This window comes from Opisthocomus hoazin, unplaced genomic scaffold (assembly GCF_030867145.1).
Source record: "Opisthocomus hoazin isolate bOpiHoa1 unplaced genomic scaffold, bOpiHoa1.hap1 HAP1_SCAFFOLD_123, whole genome shotgun sequence".
NCBI lineage: Eukaryota > Metazoa > Chordata > Aves > Opisthocomiformes > Opisthocomidae > Opisthocomus > Opisthocomus hoazin.
The window spans coordinates 109,592-130,122 of record NW_027448885.1 but is presented as its reverse complement, the minus strand read 5'-3'; the positions used below and the strand labels follow the sequence as shown (position 1 = coordinate 130,122).

The following is a 20,531-nucleotide window of genomic DNA, read 5'->3' as shown; positions in this document are numbered from 1 at the left end:
TTCTTCCTCGGGTTCAGCTGGAGCTTCCTCTGCTCCAGTTTGTGCCCGTTGCCCCTTGTCCTGTCGCTGGGCACCACTGGAAAGAGTCTGGCCCCGTCCTCCTGACCCCCACCCTGCAGATATTCAGAAGGTCCCCTTTCTTCTCCAGGCTGAACAAGCCCAGCTCCCTCAGCCTCTCCTCGTAGCAGAGATGCTCCAGTCCCCTCATCATCCTCGTAGCCCTGCGCTGGACTCTCTCCAGTAGCTCCTCATCTTTCTTGAACTGGGGAGCCCAGCACTGGACACCTTACTCCAGATGGGCCCTCACCAGGGCAGAGTAGAGGGGAAGGAGAACCTCCCTCGACCTGCTGGCCACACTCCTCTTGATGCACCCCAGGATCCCATTGGCCTTCTTGGCACTCAGGGCACGCTGCTGGCTCATGGTCACCCTGTCGTCCCCCAGCACTCCCAGTCCCTCTCCGCAGAGCTGCTCTCCAGCAGGTCAGCCCCAGCCTGTACTGGTGCCTGGGGTTGTTCCTCCCCAGGTGCAGGACCCTGCCCTTGCCCTTGTTGAACCTCATCAGGTTCCTCTCTGCCCAACTCTCCAGCCTGTCCAGGTCTTGCTGGATCCAGCACAGCCTGCCGGTGTAGCCACCAGTCCTCCCAGTTTGGTGTCATCAGCAAACTGGCTGAGGGCACACTCTAACTCTTCATCCAGGTCATTGATGAAGAAGTTGAACAAGACTGGGCCCAGTACTGACCCCTGAGGGACACCACTAGTTACCAGCCTAGTAACAACTAGTTACACGAAGCCACTCGGAAAGCCAGGAGAATTCCCTTCCAGCTCACCCAAACCCGGCGTCGAGGGGAGCATCTTTCACACACGGCGACAACCCTTAAAAAATAATCCGCTTTTCGGACGCTTGAGGGGCTCAGCGATGCCGCGGGTCGGGAGGGAGAAGTGTTTCTCTGCGAACCCCTCACACTTCACCCACCCAAAGCAGTTCTGGGTTTATTATTTCCCCCTCATGTCGATGAGCAAAGGCTGGGAAAAAACTGAAAATAACAGGAAATGGCACCTATTGAAGCGTTTTCCACTCTGCCGCAGCGCAGGCAGGCGATTGAGGGCAGCGCCAGCACAGATTCGTTAACTAAAAACCCATTTTTATTGCGTGCAATTGTCACAAGTAACTACATCATGTCCGGAAAACACCTCAAAAGTGTCAGCCACTAAAAAAAAACACACCATTAGAACTCACACGTGAAGTCAGCAGCACCTGATGCAACCACACAGAAACCGAGAGAAACCCCAAAAAACATTAAAAAAAGAAAAAAAAGGTGAAGTTTTGCCCATTTGTCCATCGATTTTTGGAAATTAAGGGGAAAAATCCCTCCCTCGGTGTTTTTACACCGCCTCCACCTGATGGATCCCGCAGGGGTGAATCCTGCGGGCTCAAAGCACGTCAAAAGACCCAAAAAAATCCATTTTTTTCTTTGCCCTTTTCCTCAAAGAGGCCAATAAACACTCAGCGTTTCCTCCTTAACAGCAGAGATTTAATTCTAGGGCTTTTCCTATTTATAGGAATAAAATATATATAATATATCCATATATTAGCTATAATTCCAAGTCTTTTCCTTTCTTATTTTTTAGTGTTCCACCTCCAACACAGAAAGGGTGAGGCAGCACCTGTACCACTCCGCGGAAAGGCAAGCGAGGCCACCTAAGCTAAAAAAAAGCACTTTATAATAAATTAATGTCCGTTTTGCCACACTTCTGCAGGCAGAACGGGTCTGAAAGGCACCCAAAAACTCCCCTGAATTTAAGCACGAGCGCGCGCGCTTATCTGAGCGTGGAGGTGCGAGGTCTCTCCCCGCCATTCTTCTCGTCTCGGCTGGAAGAACCGGCTGGGGGTTGAGGGAAAGTGGATTTTGAGCTGCCATATTTGGATTTATCCATTTCCTGCGGGGAGGAAAACGGGCTGTAATGCTCAGCGTTGTCGCTCGACCAGCACACGCCAAAAAAAGAAAAGAAAATTTAAAAAATAGTGATGGGCAGTGCCCTACTCCAGGTTGAAGCTGGCTCAGCTTCCCAGCAGTAAGTAGGAAGTTCTTGCCCAGTAGCTTGCTCGTCGTTCCTCTGGTGCGACCCTCGGGCCATCCTGCCCCGTGAAACCCTCGCAAGCAGCTCGGGAGTGGATTAAAAGCCCTCAAAAATCCCAAATTCGGCTGTCGTCGAGCGTTCTCACGAGGCGAGAGCAGCAGCGGACCCGAAGGTGGTCCTTTCGTAGGGTGAGGACGCAGGCGGAGGAGGGAGCGGGAAAGGTGTCCCTGGGGTCTGGGATGTGCTGGGATAAACCCAGTCGATCCCGGGAGATGGAGCCGCCAACTCCACGAGCCGAGGACATCCATAAAAACCCAAAAAAACCCCTCACTTTGGTGAAACATCGCTGGGAGAGCATCTGAGAAGATGATGATGGCCAAAAGGGGAGAAAAACCAACGGTTTCATCAGTCTTGGGGAAAAGCAGGATCCTTTAGCTAATTACTAAATGCCGCTAAAAATTCATTTGTGGAGAAAATCCCGCTATCGTCACATTTACACCTTCACCGACAGTCCCCAGGTTGAGCCGCTCCTCAGAAGAAGTCTTCCCTGGACGTGGCTGTCCGTGCAAACGTGTCAGTTTTCATCAAGACAAGACGCTTGGAAGTCTTTGCTGGACACGGCGTTCCAAGAAAAACGGGCAAAATCTTTTCATTTACTCCTTTTTTTCTTTAAAAATCTTGCTGGCTTTCATCCCTAACCTCACCGGCACGTTGAGGTGAAGACGTCGCCTTCTCCCTCCAACCAGGTGGAGCTGGTCGCTCCAGCCTTGACTTGGCGGATCCTCCCCAAACCTGCTGCTGTCCCACCCCCAGTTCTTGGAGAGAATAATCTGATTTTTTTGACGCATGGAATTCTCTTCACCTTCATCTGACTCTTGACACAGAGCCGTATCTGGTCACCGGTTGGCTCTGTTGCTTTGCATCTTGGGCTTCCCCGAAGACGAGAGCAGCAAATTCTCGGAGGTCTTGCAAGCGTTGGCCATCCTTGCAGCACTTCCCCATCCTCAGGAGGCTTTTCCCAGCCAACCAAGCCCGAAGCTGGCCGCTTTAACTCCACAAAATGTGGGAAAAGCAAAAATCCTATGGGATTTGGGCCATCCTATGGCCCCCAAATTTGCCCATTTTTCCGGTGGCACCGTGCAAGACCGCAGACGTCTTGCTAAGCTTCACCTGCAGGTGTCCTTCCGGGGTCATCAGCAGGGCTATGGCTTTCCTCTCGCTCTTTTAATGTAATGATTTAATTAATTTTAATTAATGAAGAAGTTATGAAGAAGTCCTCGCCAGGTGTGAGTTGCAGGGCTGCTTTGAGTCGTCACCAGGCGGTTTTCCTCGGTCGCACGGCAAAGTTGGGTCGGCAAATGTAAACACAGCGTAACTTTGGTTCTTACTCAGCAATTTCTGGCAATAGATTTTTCCCCAGAGTTTGTTCTGTGGGTTTTTTGTTTTTTTTTTTTTTTTTTTAAGGTTTTCTTTTGTGTCCTTATCATGCCTCGGGTGCTCGGGTTTGAGGATGCTCCCTGCAGCCGCTTAAGAGCTGACGCAAAGGTTTTGAGCCCGTCTCGTCCCGTTGCCCTCGCTCGGGCTCCGCAGCTCGGGCTGATTGCAAACCCAGCTCCTCTCGGTGCTGCAGCGGGAGGAGCTGAGCCCGTTGTCATTCAGGTAGGCGCAGAGGCCGCCGCCGCGGATCTGGAACCTGGAAGGGCAGGCGAGACAACCCACCTCAGATGGGGACAGCAGGAAAAAAGGAGAAAAATCACCCGCTGGCTTCCCCCCACCACACGCTTCGGTCCTCAGGCATCGTCCCGGGCATCAATATGCCAATACTGAAGCTGAATTATTTCTATTTTTCCAGCAGTCCGGGGTGGCCATAAAAAACCTGAAGCTTTGCAAGAAAAAAACCCTTAATTTAACAATAAAAAAATCTAACAAACAGTGTTTCCCCCGTCAAATGCACGGGTTCCACCTCTCAAGTCAACAGGAGAAACGAGGAGCAGCTCTGGACGCAATGCTGCCTGCCCCAAATGCTGTCGTCCCGTTGCTCCCTCTGGATGCCCCTCAAATGCCAGCAGAACTGGACATTTCGGGGCTGAAGGAAACACCAACGTCACGATGGAAAACACGGACTCACAGCGGGGATAAATGCGAGTTGTTCACCCATGTCCACGGCTGCTCCTCAGCTTCCCGGGAAAGGCCGAGCCAATGCTCCGAGATGCCCTTGTATCTCATCACGAAGCTCTGCGAAATCAGAGAGAGGAGGACTTTACGGCAGGTCATCATCCACAGAAACCTCTTTCCAACCAACATCTACACCTTACCAGTCGCTTGCGCTCCTTTAGGGCTCCTTTGGTGCTTGAACCTTTCAATCTGCTACCAAAAAGTGTAATATTTCAGGCAGAGCTTTATTATTGCATAGAAACGGGGCTTTTATTTTGCGATAGCTCTTCCACCGGTTGGCTTTGGTGAGAAATCGAAGAGACCCGTGATGACCCACCCTCCAGAAAACCATTTTCCCCATCTCCTCACCCCAGATCTCCAAGGAAGATCCTGGAAGAGCAGTCGAAAAACCCAAAAGGTGGCAAATACACCAGTGGCTTTCCCCCCCCCCCCCCCCATTCTAAGCATATCCTCACGTCTCCTTACCAAGTCCTCCACGCTGTCCAGCACAGCCAAGGAAGCACCGAGTGCCGAGCAGTTGTCCTGGCTGGATGTCCAGTTCCCCTCCGCCTCCGAAAAATAGTAGCATTTCCCTCTGTACCCAATCCAGTCGAACGGACACCGGAAGCAGGGGCGGGGGCGGGGCTGAAACGCCTGCGCTGTCATTGAGAGAGCAACAGCGTTAAGGAGCAGCACTTTGCCCTTGCCTCTCCGGGTTGAGGGAGGTCACCCTTCACCCCGCGGCCCCCAGAAGACTTGCATCCGCCTCAACGGTGAGAAGAAAGAAAAATTAAGGCGCCAAGAGACACCTTGGGTGGATTGGAGGGAAGAAACAAGCTCAAATCAAGCCCAGCTTGTGGCGTTGGACAAGAAATGTGGGTGCAGTACCTTCAAAGAAGAAAACAAGGTGGTGGCCTTCAAAGACTCAAGTTCTAAGAGGATTTCCAGAGTAGCCCTACCCCGAAACGCACCCTTGGGTATTGCTACCTGTCATTAACGCAAAAGCAGCGATGGGCAAAAGAGAAAGAAAAAAAGTTCTCTTGTGCCCTCTGACTTCTTCACTTGGTGGGTCTCATGCCTACATGTCCTGCTGCCTGGAGAAGCAGCAGAGAAACAGCCCCTTCTTCTCTGAAGAAGACACCTTTGGGAAAGCTCAGGTGACTTTACCCGTGAAATTACTCTTTCTGTTGCTTTTTTAAGGGTTTCTGGATGACTTCAGCTCCTACAGAGGGTTTGGTCTTCTGTAGAGAGCCTTCTCTGCTCACTGAAATGCCCTTCTCCTGGAGATGGCAACCAAGAGGTTGTCCAAGACAATAAGGTTGTCCTCTTGGGTTGGGCTGCTTCCCTGGGAGCACGGCGCCTGTGCAATACCCCAAAGTATCTCGGAGACGTTCCCCATGAGACGAAACCCTTGATACCCACCTGCAAAAGTGATGGCCGTGACAAGCAGAGCGGCGAAGAGCACTGCCATCGTCACCTGGCAGGCAACCCGCGCCTCCGGCTTCACCTCCAGGCTGTAACCTGCAGGAGAAGAGACCTTCAATGCCTTTGAGGGGCACCGAGGGGAGCAACACGCTTCAGGTCTGGGCTGTTGGCCCAAAAGATGGTTTTTCCTCCTTTTATTTGAGGATAAAGTGGACTTTTAATGCGATCTCCCCATATCGGGCCACCGTGGAGAGCACCGAGCCCCACGTCTGAGCGCTCGGGCGATGCTCCTCAGAAGCATCATTGGGAAGAGCTTCCTGAAAGGACAGGCACCATTCGATGCCCAGATGGTGAGAGGTCGGTCTCATCCCCACGCCAGGTTGGGCTCGCTGTCCTTTTGGGTGAGAAACATCAAAAATTCTTCTCCACGTGGTATAAAATGATGTGGTTTTGTTTTCACTTTTGGAAACTCCAACAGAGGAACACTGTTTCCTCCCCAGTTCCAGCTGCAAACTCCTCCCCCAAAATGCACCGTAATTAAAATGACCTTTTAATTTCCGAGTTCTGCTTTTCAGAGCTCAGCAGATTTCTTTTTCTCAATGTAAACCGAGAGACTTTGTGTCTTTGCAAATGATGTGAGTCATGGTCACTCCGTCTCTGCGTCTTGTGACGCAGAACATGCCCTTTCACCCCTCCACGAGCAGAGAAAATTCTGTTTCCTGGGGTTTTACCTAAAAATCTGCATGTTTCCCCTTTTTATGTCCCCTTCTTTCTCCCCATCACATGAAGAAAATCTCACGGGACAAACCCTCCGTTTCCCTCTTCGTCCCCCCCCATTCCCCATGCAAAAATTATATTAGAAAGCAAGTCAGAAACCAAATCTGCCAAATAATTAAAAAAAAAGCGCCAAATCAACAAATAAAGAAATGATAAAAAAATCAGTGAATTAATAAAGATGTCAAATAAATAAAAAGTTCCTCAAAATCTTCATCCCTGGCTGGGTAGAATGAGACATTGGCGAAGACCCAAAAGGCCCCTTTTCTGCCCCACTGCGCACCAAGAGGATGATGGAGGTGGGAGGAAGAGCCGGGAGAACTAAAGCAGGGCAGCGTGGAAGGGAAGGCAGAGATTCATAATTTGCTGACGTGTCTAAACCGGACCCCAACCCCAGACTCACTATTTTGGGGGTCTTTGGACTCTTGGGTTGTTCTAAAATTTCTAAAATTTCTTCCTTCTCCTTCAGAACCAAACAGAAATTTGGAATCCGGGGTTATTCTAAAATTTTTAAAATTTCTTCCTTCTCCTTCAGAACCAAACAGAAATCTGGACTCTTGGGTTATTCTAAGATTTCTAAAATGTCGTCCTTCTCGTTCAGAACCAAACAGAAATTTGGAATCCGGGGTTATTCTAAAATGTCTTCGTTCTCCTTCAGAATCAAACAGAAATTTGGAATCTTTGGGGGGCAAAAAATAAAAAGGCCCAAAAGAAAGAGTGACTGAAGTGCCTCAGGGAGGAAGAATCACATGTGAGAATAACCCAAAGCGTGTGACCTGAGACCGTCCAGAGCAAAAAATTCCACCTGCTGATCGACAAAAATTTTCTGAGGGAAGTGCTAGAAAAAGCTTTTTTTTTTTTTTTCCATACACCCCTCCTCCCTCAGCTCAGCTGATTTTTGTTCTCAAATTACAGAAGTATTAAGTAAAACCAAAAGAAAAACCCAGCGATGGTTCGGTTCATTGCTCTGTAGTTACCTGCTCGCTGGCTCCTCTCCACACCCAAAAATCCAGAACAACCCCTCGTTTCCTTCATTTTCGGGGTTCCACCTCCGCGAGCGCTCCCCCCTCACCTGCAGAGCAAAGTTCCCCATGTCAGAGGTGTCACAAAGGCTGTCGGTCCTCAGCCTCCCCAGGGCATTTTCAGCTCGGGGGTCCGCAGCGAGTGCAGGTGGCGGCTGGGACGCACCACGGAAAAATGACTTTTCTACCTCTACAACGCCCATTCTGCACCGCAAGGGTCTACAAATCCTCTATTTTGCACTGTGGGGGTCTATAAATTGGAAATACCAATGGGGAGTTCAAAGAATGATGCTAATTGGGGTTATTTTTTTTTTTCCTTTTTCCCAAGCTGCTCGTGAACTAAAATCACGTTGCTTTTTGAAGAGGTTCCTCCCCACAATTAAAATTTTCCCCTCCTGATTAAAGTTTTCTCCCAACAATTAAAGATTTTTTCCCCACAGTTAGTTCCCCCCCCAACACTCAAACTTTTCTCCCCCCGATTAAAATTTTCTCCCTCCAATTAAAGTCTTCTCCCTACAGTTAAAGTCTTCTCCCTACAGTTAAAATCTTCTCCCTACAGTTAGTCTTCTCCCTACAGTTAAAGTCTTCTCCCCTCGATTAAAATTTTCTCCCTGAAATTAAAATTTTGTCCCTCCAATTAAAGTCTTCTCCCTGCAAACTTTTCTCCCCACATTTAAAATTGCCTCCCCCCAATTAAATTTTTCTCCCCATAATTAAAGTTTTCTCCCTACAACCAAGCTTTTCTCTGCTGCAATTACAGTCTTCTCCCCCCATTTAAAGTCTTCTCCCCCCAATTAAAATTTTCTCCATCCAATTAGTCTTCTCCCTGCAAACTTTTCTCCTCACAATTAAAATTGTCTCCCCCCAGTTACATTTTTCTCCCCATAATTGAAGTTTTCTCCCTACAACCAAGCTTTCCTCTGCTGCAATTAGTCTTCTCCCCCCAGTTAAAGTCTTCTCCCCCCAATTAAATTTTTCTCCCTAAAATTAAAATTTTCTCCCTGCAAACTTTTCTCCCCACAATTAAAATTGTCTCCCCCCAATTACATTTTTCTCCCCATAACTGAAGTTTTCTCCCCACAACCAAACTTTTCTCTGCCGCAATTAAGAGTTTTCTCCCCCCAATTAAAATTTTCTCCTTGAAATTAAAATTTTCTCCCCCCAATTACAGTCGCAGTCCAGCTCCCGGCAGCCCCCGCAGCTCATCCCAAAGCCGCTTACCTGGATCCGGCCGGTGGAAACGAGCAGGATGCCAAGGCGCAACCCTCTCCTGCCAAGAGAAAAGTGAAACTGAAAGTATTTTAAGTTTAAATTTTGGTTCGGTTTTGGTCTTTTTCTAGGGGACTTTCATGAGGATCTTCCTGGGGCAGCTGGGGAAGGGGCTGCCTGACCAAGGCCAGCTGCCCACCAGCAGAACTGCATTTCCAGCTGGATTTTTTATTGCAGCGGGGGCTGGCAGACCATCACAAACCGCTTCCTTTTGGGGCGCAGGAGGGGAAAACCACTTGGTGCTGGAGATTGCTTTGCTCCGGCGAGCTGGGACGTCCCAGAAGAGACCTCGCGGATGCCACGAGGGCGACGTGTGATGAGCAGGAGGTTCCCTCCAGCCCACTTAATTATCTTTTTTTAACAGAAAAAATCTCCTTTTTCCACATCACCGCCTCCCACCAACGCGCATCATCGAGCCAAGACCGGACCCTGTCCCCCCCCACCCCATTAAACCCCCACTCTTTTCCCCACCCCCAACAAACCGGATCATCAAGCGAACGCATCCAATAGAGGAAAACACTAAAAATAAAAAATTCTTATAACGAAGCTACCCAACTCCAGGTTTTTACCCCCAAAACCTAATTTCTTTTCTTATTTAAGCAACGATCACCCGCCCCCAGAGCCTCCGCTCTCGCAGCGTGGGAGAGAAGCGAAGCGCGTATCAGCTCACCACAAAACTTTCCACGAGGGTGAACAAAGCCTGCAGGCGGAAAAAACAGAAGAAAACAAGAAAAATGAAATAATAAAAAATTTTAAATCAAGATTAAAACAGGGCAGTGCTTTTCCCACGGGGACCTTTGCGTTTCTCCTCCGTTATCCCGTTTCCCGCTGCTGGCGCGTATCAGGGCACATTTCCGAGAGTTTTCTTGCTGTCCGGGGCGGGGGGAAAACACCCAACCCTGTTGTTTCCACCTCTACATGAAGCAGGAGATGTTACGGGACCGGCCAAAAGGGGCTTCACAGCAGGAAAATACCACCAGCGTTGCTTGGGTTGCTCCAGGGGATGGTCAAAGTGTCCCAGATCCGGAGGAAATGGAGATCTGGATGCTGCAGAACCACAGACTAGGGTGGGGGGACGTGCATGCGGGATGAAAGTCAAAATAAAGTTAAAGAAAGGGAAGGGGAAGGGAAAGGAAAGGGAAAAGGGAAAATGAAAGGAAAAAGGAAAAGGGAAAAGGGAAGAAAGGAAAGGGGAAAGGGGAAAGGGGAAAGGGGAAAGGGGAAAGGGGAAAGGGGAAAGGGGAAAGGAAGGTGAAGGGAAAGGGAAAGGGAAGGGGAAAGGGAAAGGGAAAGGGAAGGGGAAAGGGGAAAGGGGAAAGGGGAAAGGGGAAAGGGGAAAGGGGAAAGGGGAAAGGGGAAAGGGGAAAGGGAAGATAAAGTAAAGCTAAACAAAACAAAATAAAAAATAAAATAAATATATATACAATAAAATAATAAAGAATAAAGAAATGTGAAATAAAGGAATGTGAAATAAAGGAATGTGAATTAATATAAAATAATGAAAAGAATGTAAAATAATGTAATATAATGTAAAATAATATAAAATAATATAAAATAATCGTCAGCCTGCGGGAAACAGGCAGGAAAGCCAGGCTCCCTGCCCCTTCCAAGGCACGAGCTGGGCAATCCCCCCCCCCATTTAGGGATCTCCCGGGCCAAACCAGAGCCCGACTGTCGTGTCCAGAGCAGCGGGAGCGGAAGAAAAAAAAATCTCAGCACAGCAAAGGCCATTTCAGGTCGCTCACAGCCAATATTCTGGGGAAGAAACACCAAACTTCGCCTTTCTCCTCCCCACCTGAGCGGCTGCCCCCGGCCACGCTGATCCAGACCCTGCTACGCTTCAGCCCGACCAAAAACCTTATTTAAAGGCTTTTTTTAATATTTATTTTTTATCTTTGTGTGTTTTTTCCCAGCTGCTCGGCACCATCATTAAACCTGTGGGTGTTCCTACAACTCCAGACGCGTGATGTCCTCCCGGCTAGAGGACACCCGCCCCCTCGCCGGCCTGAACCTACAAGAAAAGACTGTAGGATACGTATTTAAGAAAAAAAAAAATTAAAAAAAAAAAAAAGATAAAAGAGCCAGGCAATGCCATTTCCTGGGGCTGGACGCAGGCGCGCGCGGGTCGCTCAGAAGACGAGAGGTTGCCGAAGGACGGCTTCACACTCGGGACGCTCTTGCGATCTTCTGAGCCGGCGATGGCTGGGGAGATCGTTTACGCCGATTTAAGACATCCCAGGGACGGTTCTTCTCCCGCTGAGAAGCATCCCAGTAAGTGGCATTTTGGGGGGAAAACGCTTATTTCCAGCTTTGCTTGCTTGGGGAAGACTTTTGAGTTTGCTTGCTTCTCCATCCCTATGTGGAGGTTTCCAAGATAGGTGGAGAACATTGGATGGGTTAAATGTTGGCCAAGGTGGGATCCTGGTTTCCACGGAGGGATGGGGAGAGGGAAGAAGATCTGGAGGTGGAACAGTTTTGCCTCCGAGACCCTTCACTTGGTGGCAAAAATGGGTCCCAAGAAGCCCAAAGGTGAGCGGACACACCTTGATGGAAAGCAAAGCTGTCCGAGATCCTGGTGGAGACGGCAAAGCTGCTGAGACCCCATCTGGGATCCCAGTGGGGATGAGGTCTGGAGAAGACCCCGTGTCCCACCGGCTCACAGCTCTACCGCGAGCGGGTGCCGCCTGCTCCGAATTCAGCCGATTTCAGAAGGTTTCGGGTCTGCTCAGCTCCGTCGTCGGGTGCCCAAGGCTGCTCTTGAGGCGACCTGCAGCCCCTCCACCGCCTGAAGAACCACCCTGAGGTGACACCCGCTCTTCTCCCTCCAACCTCTAGACCTCAGCGGTGGTGATTTATTTTTTTTTTCAAAGAGGAAGCGAAGCAGCCGTGAGCTTCTGCTCAGCCTCGCTGGCTTGACCGCGTGGCTTCCCCCCTCACCCCCTAAGATTTTCTGTGTTAAAATGTGCTTTTTTTTTTTTTTTTTTAAGCAAAATGTGGCTTCTTTCAGCTCCCGCCTCGTGCCCACGGTGGCATGGGGTCTTCCTGAAAGTCAGCGGGCTGGGTCACCTCGTCCTGCTGGTGCTGGTGGTGGTGCTGAGCGTGCAAGGTGAGCGACCAGCTCTTATCTACGGCCCAAAATCCAGCTTCGAGGGGAAAAAAATCAGGGTTTAATGCAGCGTTTCAGCCTTTGGAAGGGATGAGGTTGCTCCATGGAGATGCAACGAGACCCATCACCCACCACAAGTGGGTAGAAGACGCAAGCCGTGCTTCGCAGGCTGGCTTAGCACAGCGGGTGCGGCCGCGGTGGGGAAAAAGGAGGGTGGCACCAGATCAAACCCAGCCCGACCTGGGTTTTGTGGTTTTTTACCCCCAAACGGCCACAGCCTCTCACCCCAAGGTCGTTCCTCCAAGTTTTTCAGGGCTTCCCGCAGCCAGCGGCGACGGGCGGTCCCCAGCAAGGCGGCGAGACCCAGGGAAGGAACGGGACCGAGGAAGGCGTGATGGCATCCCTGCTGCGGTATTTCTGCGAGCCCCGGGGGGAGAGTCCCGCAGGTAACCCCCTTCCCACCTGGCTCTGCTGGGAGATCATCGAGTCATTAAGGTTGGAAAAGACCTCCAAGAACAAGTCACCCCAACACCACCATGTCCCCAAGTACCACATCTACATGGGTTTTGAACCCCTCCAGGGATGGGGACTCCACCACGTCCCTGGGCAGCCTGGTCCAACGCCTGACCACTCTTTCAGTCAAGAAATTTTTCCTAATATCCAATCTGAACCTCCCCTGACACAACTTGAGGTCGTTTCCTCTAGTTATTCGGGAGAAGGGACCAACACCCAGCTAAGACGCTCAGGTGGGACCTTTGATGGGGCTTCCACCCAACTGCAAGGACGCCCTTGGGGACGTGAAGCCACCAAGGGGTTGTTTGGCAAAGAGAAGCATTGTGAGGGAAAATTACACAATTTTTGGCGACCTCTCTTCCACAGAGAAGCAGGGTCAACCCTAGGGAAGGAGGTTCCTCATCACCCTTCAGGGCTGATGTTCCCCAGGGGTGGGTTCCTTCCACTAGCGTCCTTGCGGTCACCCCACCACAGTCCTCCTCCTCCTCCTCTCCGGTGGCCGAGCAGGAAAAAAACCCACAACGATGTGAAAAAAAAAATCTCAAGGATGGGGAAGCCCCTTGGTACCTTTCAGCTGGTGGTTGGGGAAGACCTCGACTACCCTTTGGAGCATCTCACGGCTCTTTCTCCTCTTCAGCCTGTGCTGGCTGCAAGCTGTGTCCCCAGGAGTGGCAGCTCCACGGGAACCGGTGCTACTGGCTTTCCAAGAGCAGCGGGAAGTGGGCTCAAGGCAAGAAAAGCTGTGAAAATCGGGAGTCGCAGCTGGTCGTGCTTCAGGACACGAAAGAAAAGGTAAACTCGGAGGAGAAGGCTTGGAAAAGACCTGAAATTCCCTTTTTTTTTAAGGTGGGCAGGGGGCAAGAAGTACCTGGCAGCTGGAGGGTTTGGGGCTGCAATGGTGGCTCTCAACCACCTCCTCCTCTGACGTCTCCTAAGAGGTGACCGGCAAGAAAATGGGGCTGAACCATCACCTCCATGGCTCCCACCCACCCGTGCGCGGGAGGAAGAGGAGGGATGCAGAGCTCCGATGGAGACGTCCATGTCTCAGGCTCTGAATTTGAGATGTTTTCACCCCAGTGGTGCCTTTAGAGACGGCGCACGGTGGTGTTCGCAGCATGGGGGACCTTCACATCCCACCCATTTGGGGATGAAACAAGTCAGGTTTACTCCATGGCTTTGCATCCCACGACGCTCCCGTCGTCTCCGTTCCCCAGGAGTACATCAAGAAGATGACACAGGGGAGCATGCAGCCGGTGTGGATCGGACTATCGTCCCACAAGAAGTGGAGCTGGGTGGACAACACGTCCCTCGACACCAAAACGTGAGCGCGTCGGCAACGCGTCACCGCAAAAAAGCGGCTCCGCTGCGTTTCGGACTCGGCAGGATGGGTTGGGGCGTCCACGCGAGTCTCATATTCCCCTCGCCAAAGCTTTGCAGACCATGAGTTGGGTTCACGGAGCACGGTCACCCAACACCTCCCACCACACCCACGCAACCACCACGGCTTTTAACGGCCCATCTTACCGCAAGCACAGCCACCCGCGCTCAAACCTGGGCGACCCACCGGCGAGAAACCGTCTGCAGCACGAGGAGACGGCATGGAAAAAGGGAAGGAGGAACCCCTCGCCTCCCTCCTTCTGCAAGCCTGGAAGAGTTGGTTCCTCCTGAGCAGCAAAACGTTTTGCCCTGCAGGTTTGGCGCGCTGCAGGAAATGGACGGAGGGTGCGGGACGCTGAAAGACGAGGCGCTGGAGGTCGACGGCTGCGACGGCGACCACCAGTGGGTTTGCCAGAAAGACCCCTTCCAGCTCTCCCCATCGACGGCGGGAGGAGGAGAGCGCTGCAACGCCTCCTTCTGACCGCGAGACGCTTGCCACCGACATCGGGGGGCGAAGCCAGCCCCGTCTCCACCCCCACGGCTCGGTGGGAGGCTTCAAGGTTTTCAAACGCATCCCCTGACATTTCGTTTTTGAGATGAGCTCCCGAAACGTCTGTGCCCCGGGCGCTGCCTCGACAGAGCCACGGCACCAATAAAAGCCTGCAAAAACCGGTTGGCTTCCATTCGTTGAAATAAATAACTCGGACTCGCAAAGAAGAGGACGGGCGCCACAAAATATATTGCGAAATCCCCTCGAGAGAAGTTTTTTGCTGAGCAGCAGCTGCAGTGAGGGCTCAGCTACCATGCGGGCAGCTGGGTTCTACTTAGGTTTGGGGGGCTTGGGGTCTTTTTTTTGGGGGGGAGGGGGGGGGGAGCTGTTTGGGGACTATTTGCTGGTTTGGATTTTGGTTTGGTTTGGATTTTGGTCTGGATTTTGGTCTGGAGTTTGGTTTGGATTTGGTTCGGAGTTTGGATTTGGTTCAGAGTTTGGATTTGGTTCAGAGTTTGCTTGGATTTGGTTCAGAGTTTGCTTGGATTTTGGTTTGGTTCGGAATTTGGTTTGGATTTTGGTTGGATTTTGGTTTGGTTTGGATTTTGGCTTGGATTTCAGTTTGGATTTCGGCCTGGATTTTGGTTTGGTTTGGATTTTGGTTCGGATTTTGGTTTGGTTTGGATTTTGGCTTGGTTAGGATTTTGGTTGGATTTTGGTTTGGATTTCAGTTTGGATTTCGGCTTGGATTTTGGTTTGGTTTGGATTTTGGTTCGGATTTTGGTTTGGATTTCAGTTTGGATTTCGGCTTGGATTTTGGTTTGGTTTGGATTTTGGTTCGGATTTTGGTTTGGTATTTGAGGTATTTTTGGGACAGGCTGGGGTTTGATTTTTGGGGGTTTTCTTTTGGTTTTGGGTTGGGGCGGGGTTTTATTTAGTTTGGACTTTATTGTTGTGGTTATTTTTGTTTCATTTTGGGCTTTTTTCGTAAAAAAATAAACTCTAAAACATCCCACGCTCACCCGAATCCGCCATTTTACCAAACGCCCTCCCCCACCCCTTTCCTGCATCCCCTTTCAACAGGAAGAAAACCTTTTCGTCCAAATTAATTCGCTCGAGCAGCTCTACGGACCTGACCAGCCTCCAGGCAACGCTCTGCTTTCGAAAGCTCAGAGGAAAGGCTCGAGGCGCTTTTTTTTCTGACGCGGCGAGGCGGTAGCAGCGACGGATCGGTGACAGTCTAGCAAATCTCACGAGAACGTAAACTCCTAAACGCTGGCGACAGCCGGATTCAGGGCTTTGCCAAACAAAGCTGGGGTTTGTCAGCTGATGGGAGAGCTGAGATGAAGCTGCTGTTTACGGCTTTTTTTTGTTTGTTTATGGGTATGCTTTTTGCTTCCAGGTGACGTAGTCATCGGGTCTGCTGCAGAGCCAGTTCTTCTTGGTGTGACAAAGGGACGAGCTGATCCTCTCCCGGTTCAGGTATGCGCAGGGCCCGCCGCCTCCCACATCAAACCTGCAACGCCGACACGCTCGGGAGAGTAAGAAAATGAGGAAAAGCAGAAAGCTACCCCCAAAATCTTAAGCAAAGCTGAGATCTCCTCTCTAGGAGGGAAGGGGTGGCATTTGGCTGAGGGTATCTAATCGGGGATTGGTGCGCAGCATCCTTGGTCCAGCCCAAACCACCCATGGAAAGCCAGGGGCCGCCTAGGCACAGTGGCAGGAGAAGGTCCCCAGCCCAGCACGGGTCATCCCAGACCCTCCAAGAGCTCCCATCCAAGGGGGAAGAAGCAAAGCACCAGCCCCCCCCCCCCCCCCCCAAGGCCATTTCCAACCTCACCAAGAGCCAACCCAAGCACCCAACACGGACAGAGGGACCAACCAGTTGTCGAAGGCGGTGCCGTTGGCCCACCACCAGCCGCCATCCTCCTTCCGCAGCCCGAACCAATGGTTAGCCTCGCCTTTATAGCGTTTAATGAAGATCTTTAAAGCAAAGAAACATCCTCTTTTAGCTAGTCTTGTCTTTCCCCACCTCTTCTTTTCCACCTGTGTCCGTGACCCCACCCAGAGATGATGCTTTCCCCGAGCTCGGTGCGATATGGAGCCAAGCAAGTTTGCGGTCGGGGCTTTTTTGCTCTTTTTTTGGTCACTTTTGGGTTTTTTCCCCATGTTTCCCACCCTGGTGCTAGCATAGGGGCTCAAGCCCAGTCCTCACCAGCTCGTCCACGGTGCTTATGAGGGCCAGCGAAGATCCCAGGGCCTTGCAGCTTTCCTGACTGGTGGTCCAATTGCTCTCAACCTCAGAAAAATAATAGCACTTCCCTTGGAAACCAAGCCAGGCATCTGGGCACACGTGGGAGAAGTCCGGGCGAGGCAAACGAGGTCCCAAATGGGCAGCTGGAAGAGAAAGCCAAGCGAGATGTGCTGGCAGGCCGAAGAAGCAGGAAAATGGGATTTATTATTTTTTCCTAGAAGCTTCAGGCGGGGGGAACTGAGGATGATGCCCTTGGAAAAGGGAACGCTGCGACCAAGGGAGAAGCCAGGATGCTTTTTTAAGGAAAAAAAAAGGGGGTGTCTTGATGCTTTGCTTGGGGAGCATCCTTTGACGCTGGGAAAATCCTGCAATCCCCCTCTTCCCCAAAACAGGAAGGCGCCTGGCCCGGATCCTTCCCATGGGGGACGTCCGGATGGGACTCACCAGTCAGGGCCACCAGCAGGATGAAGATGAGGACCAGCACCACCATGCACACAGGGATGAAGCTCCGTGACGAGCGGGTTCTTTCCCAGTCTGACTTCTTGGTGTTGGAGCCTGGGGGAGGAAAAAGCAGGAGAGGGTGGCTGCTGGGTGCTTTCCCTCCCCCTTTGCCCTTTTTCTGCCGAATCCTCAGTCCACCCCAAGACCCAGCCAGGACGAGGAGCTTTTTGGGTCTCAGGAGGGTTGGAGAGAACTTGCCCTCGCAAAGCAGGGAGGCCAGACGCGTGTCCTTCGAAGGCACCGACGTGCGTTTGAGGACCTGGCGACGGATTTAAGGCTTTTCACAGCCTTTTGAGGTGGTCACATCATGAAACATAGGGTAGATGTTGACCTGCGCCCAGCCAAAAGCTCCACCCATCCCCACCCCACCAGTGAAGATGCTCTTCCCACCCCCTGCCCTCACCCAGAGCATCACGGGGGGTTTTTTTCCCGGCGTTACCCCATTTGCAATCTTTCTCCACATCGTTGCATTTCAACACTTGGTCTTGGTCAGAAGGATTTGGCTTTTGCATTCCTTTCCCCATCGCCCAGGGGCTCAGGTCCACCGGCGTCGGCGGGGCCCGTGGCTCCGGCTGCGTGGTAAGAAGGAGAAGGCTGAGCAAGGCGGCGGCCGGCCGTGCCTCTCGCAAGATCCCAATCAAGCTGTCTGGAGATTTATTTTTTTATTTTAAAACCTCTTCAACACCCCAGGACCTCGTGGGCACCAGGTACCATGGGAAGCCATGGCAGGGGAGCGCGATTGTCCTGTGCTAAAAACACATAGGGGGAAGGGGAAAGAGAAATGGAAAGGAAAAAGAGAAAGAAGGAGAAAGAGAAAGAAGGACAAAGTGAAGGCAGGGGGAAAAAAACAAGGAGAAGGAGAAAAGGGGGAAAACCAAGGAAAAGGAAAAGGGAGGGGAAAACCAAGGACAAGGAGAAGGGAGGGGAAAACGGAGAAGGAGAAGGGGGAAAACTGGAGAGTGATAAGGGGAAAAAAGGAGAAGGAGAAGGGGGGAAAAAAGGAGAAGGAGAAGGGGGGGGAAAAGGAGAAGGAGAGGGGGGGGAAAAAGGAGAAGGAGAAGGGGGGGGAAAAAAGGAGAAGGGGGGGAAAAGGAGAAGGAGAGGGGGGAAAAAAGGAGAAGGAGAAGGGGGGGAAAAAAGGAGAAGGAGAAGGGGGGGAAAAAAGGAGAAGGAGAAGGGGGGGAAAAAAGGAGAAGGAGAAGGGGGGGAAAAAAGGAGAAGGAGAAGGAGGGGAAAAAAGGAGAAGGAGGGGAAAAAAGGAGAAGGAGGGAAAAGAAATGGGAGAGATAAATATAAAGGGGAAGAAGAGAAAGGGCGAGAGGGAGGACAAAAAGGGCAGAAACAAATGGAAAGAAACATGATAAGTTAAAAGGGAGTTTAAATACTGAAATATATTAAAAGAAAAACAGAGGTTACTACCTACTTACAGCTCAACGGGAGTTTAAGTGTTTGCACAGGGCTGAAATTTGCTGGGAGCTCAGGAGCAGTGGCTGCGGAGAGGGAGCAAACTCCGACACGGGCTGAGCCGAGCCTGCAGTTTGCCACCTGCCCCCAGCAGAAACCCACAAATTCGAAAGAAAACAGCCAGCTCGCCTACCGGTTGCGACCGGATAAAGTCTGCGTGCTTAGCGACCGCCGGCAGCAAATTGGTTTTGCTTTCCCTTATCATCTCTGCCCGCACCCTTGCACCCTGGCCCAAAGACGACTTCTCCTCTGCCAACAGGTTGCATCAGCTTTGCTTCCCTCTCTGGCTCTTAGCATCACAAAATAAACCGACCAAAGCCTTCAAAGAACGCGCCCCGAGTGCTTGGTAAAGAATTTTCATCCTGGGAATCGAATCTAAAGCCGTGGAAGGATGGGTTTTGGTTGTCGGAGCAGGAAAAAGCCCAATTCCCCATCCCCTACAGGGGGGAATTTGCAGGAGGGAAATTCAGCGCTCGAAGATGTGCTTGAAAATCACATTTCAGCAGCAGCTTGAAGCGTAAATTTGACAGCAGGGAAGAGAAAAAGTCCTAACGAGGGTGGGCTGGGAAGGGGCGACGCTTCCCCGTCCCCGTCGGTACCCAAAACTCGACGGGACTAAGGCCAGGCTGGCGAGCGGGGTCTGCGCTGGGAACCCACCGGCCACGTCTGCTCTTACCGGTGAAGCGCCGAGAAAATATCTGAGAAACGAAAGCAGATCTGAGATTATTAAAAAAAAAAAAAAGCCCCAAGACAGAGCTTTCAGCTTCCTCATTTAAAATGAAAACTTCTCTTTGTCATGAAAACTGTAAAAATTCAACAAAACTCCCTTAAAAAAGCCCCCACGGAGGTTCATGTTTTTGCCCCCTGTGAAATGAAGAGATCTCACGGTGCAGCCTGAGCTCCCGCCCGGGTTTTATCCCTCCCAAAGCCTGCTGTGGCTTCCAGCCAGCTCCCCCCCAGCTCACTATTAATTCCACTTAATTGATATAAATGCAAGTCCTTTTTATCACATAATTCACCTTTTCTCACCGTCATTTTCTTAATTCCCTTCCAGAGAAAGCAACCCTGTTAGACACAAAGGGCTACAGGGAGGGGGGAAAAAGAAACCATCAGGGCTGAAAAGTGCTTACAAAGGAGCAAAGCAGAGAGAAAAAAATAGGTGAAACAGCTGAAAAAGCAGATTTGGTGACTCAACCCAGCTGCAATAAAAGAGGCAGAGGGAAATGGGGCACCTGGAGCGGCCAAAGCTTCGGCGAAACCAGCTGAAAAACAACGATTTGGTTGGGGTCTGTCTGCCCCCCCCGCTTCGACTCGCCGCTTTTAATTCAGCCGGTCGATTATTTCGGACCCTAAAACAAGAGGCGTCTCTCAGGGTGGTCCTCCCCACCCCAGCCCCAGCTCCAGCCCGCAACAACTCAACCAGCCCCAATTTTTCCAGGCACAAACCCCCCTCCCCCAGGACTCACCCTCCTGGCAGAGCTTACCCAGGCTGCGAAGAACTTCCTGCCGGCGGTCAAGAATCGCTCAGAGCGGGGAGGGACCACGCGCTCCCCCGGTTCCGGATTCTCGCCGGCGCTCCAGCAGCTTGGCTGTCGTCTTCGGGCTCGTAGGCGAGGCAAAAGGGTGAAGGACGGCGTCAAGGAACCGTTGGGAACTTCAGCGATGGGCTGGCCATGGCTGGATGCCAGGTGCCTACCAAGCTGCTATCGCTATAACGAAAGCTTTGCGGGCTGAGATAAAGACAGGGAGAGCTCACTCAGAAGCTGCCTTCAGGGGAAAAAACAGGCTCAGCTTAGGGAAATTAATTTAATTTATTGCCAATGAAACCAGAGTAGGGCAATGAGAAACAAAAACTACATCATAGAATCATTAAGGTTGGAAAAGACCCTCTAAGATCATCATCAACCTCACACCTCCACGCCTGCTAAATCTTAAAAACGCCTCCCCCCACCCCATCCCTTCCTCCCAGGCTTCGCTTCGCTCCTGATTTTCTCTACCTCCTCGTGGCGAGCGGTACCAGGGGATGGGGGCTGCGGTCAGGCCACCGCGCGTTGTCTCCGCGGCTCTCCCGGCGCGGGCTCCTCTCTCCGCGGTCCCACTGC

At 51.4% G+C, this 20,531-nt stretch overlaps 3 protein-coding genes across 9 annotated transcripts; 1 reads left to right on the top strand and 2 right to left on the bottom strand.

Annotated features, from left to right (window-relative positions):
* Positions 1–38: 38 nt before the first annotated feature.
* On the bottom strand, positions 39–9,117 carry LOC142359658 (C-type lectin domain family 2 member B-like). 2 transcript variants are annotated; one of them, XR_012762529.1, is made up of 7 exons: positions 8,677–9,117; positions 7,411–7,505; positions 5,657–5,755; positions 4,721–4,893; positions 4,209–4,315; positions 2,044–3,773; positions 39–1,939 (listed from the first exon to the last, which is right to left on the bottom strand). XR_012762529.1 is itself a non-coding variant. In XM_075412116.1 (6 exons), the coding sequence occupies exons 2-6, from the start codon at positions 7,466–7,468 to the stop codon at positions 3,608–3,610; spliced, it is 603 nt and encodes a 200-aa protein (XP_075268231.1). In that variant the 5' UTR covers positions 7,469–7,505; positions 8,677–9,117; the 3' UTR covers positions 39–3,607. The 2 variants fall into 2 exon arrangements, 1 of the variants encoding a protein (XP_075268231.1); XM_075412116.1 differs by having other exon boundaries at positions 39–3,773.
* A 1,749-nt stretch (positions 9,118–10,866) lies between these two features.
* On the top strand, positions 10,867–14,450 carry LOC142359662 (killer cell lectin-like receptor subfamily B member 1B allele C). The gene is made up of 6 exons (XM_075412131.1): positions 10,867–10,995; positions 11,732–11,830; positions 12,136–12,276; positions 12,981–13,135; positions 13,558–13,664; positions 14,036–14,450. Exons 1-6 carry the CDS (start codon positions 10,923–10,925, stop codon positions 14,199–14,201), a joined length of 741 nt encoding a protein of 246 aa, XP_075268246.1. The 5' UTR covers positions 10,867–10,922; the 3' UTR covers positions 14,202–14,450.
* LOC104332276 (C-type lectin domain family 2 member B) lies at positions 14,435–20,512 on the bottom strand. Of its 6 annotated transcripts, XM_075412124.1 has the most exons (8): positions 20,427–20,512; positions 19,914–20,159; positions 19,662–19,778; positions 17,369–17,537; positions 16,909–17,019; positions 16,426–16,607; positions 16,093–16,193; positions 14,435–15,726 (listed from the first exon to the last, which is right to left on the bottom strand). In XM_075412124.1, exons 4-8 carry the CDS (start codon positions 17,487–17,489, stop codon positions 15,588–15,590), a joined length of 654 nt encoding a protein of 217 aa, XP_075268239.1. In that variant the 5' UTR covers positions 17,490–17,537; positions 19,662–19,778; positions 19,914–20,159; positions 20,427–20,512; the 3' UTR covers positions 14,435–15,587. The 6 variants fall into 6 exon arrangements, with proteins under 6 accessions (XP_075268239.1, XP_075268238.1, XP_075268237.1 ...); XM_075412123.1 differs by lacking the exon at positions 19,662–19,778 and having other exon boundaries at positions 19,896–20,159; XM_075412122.1 differs by lacking the exon at positions 19,662–19,778.
* Positions 20,513–20,531: the final 19 nt, after the last annotated feature.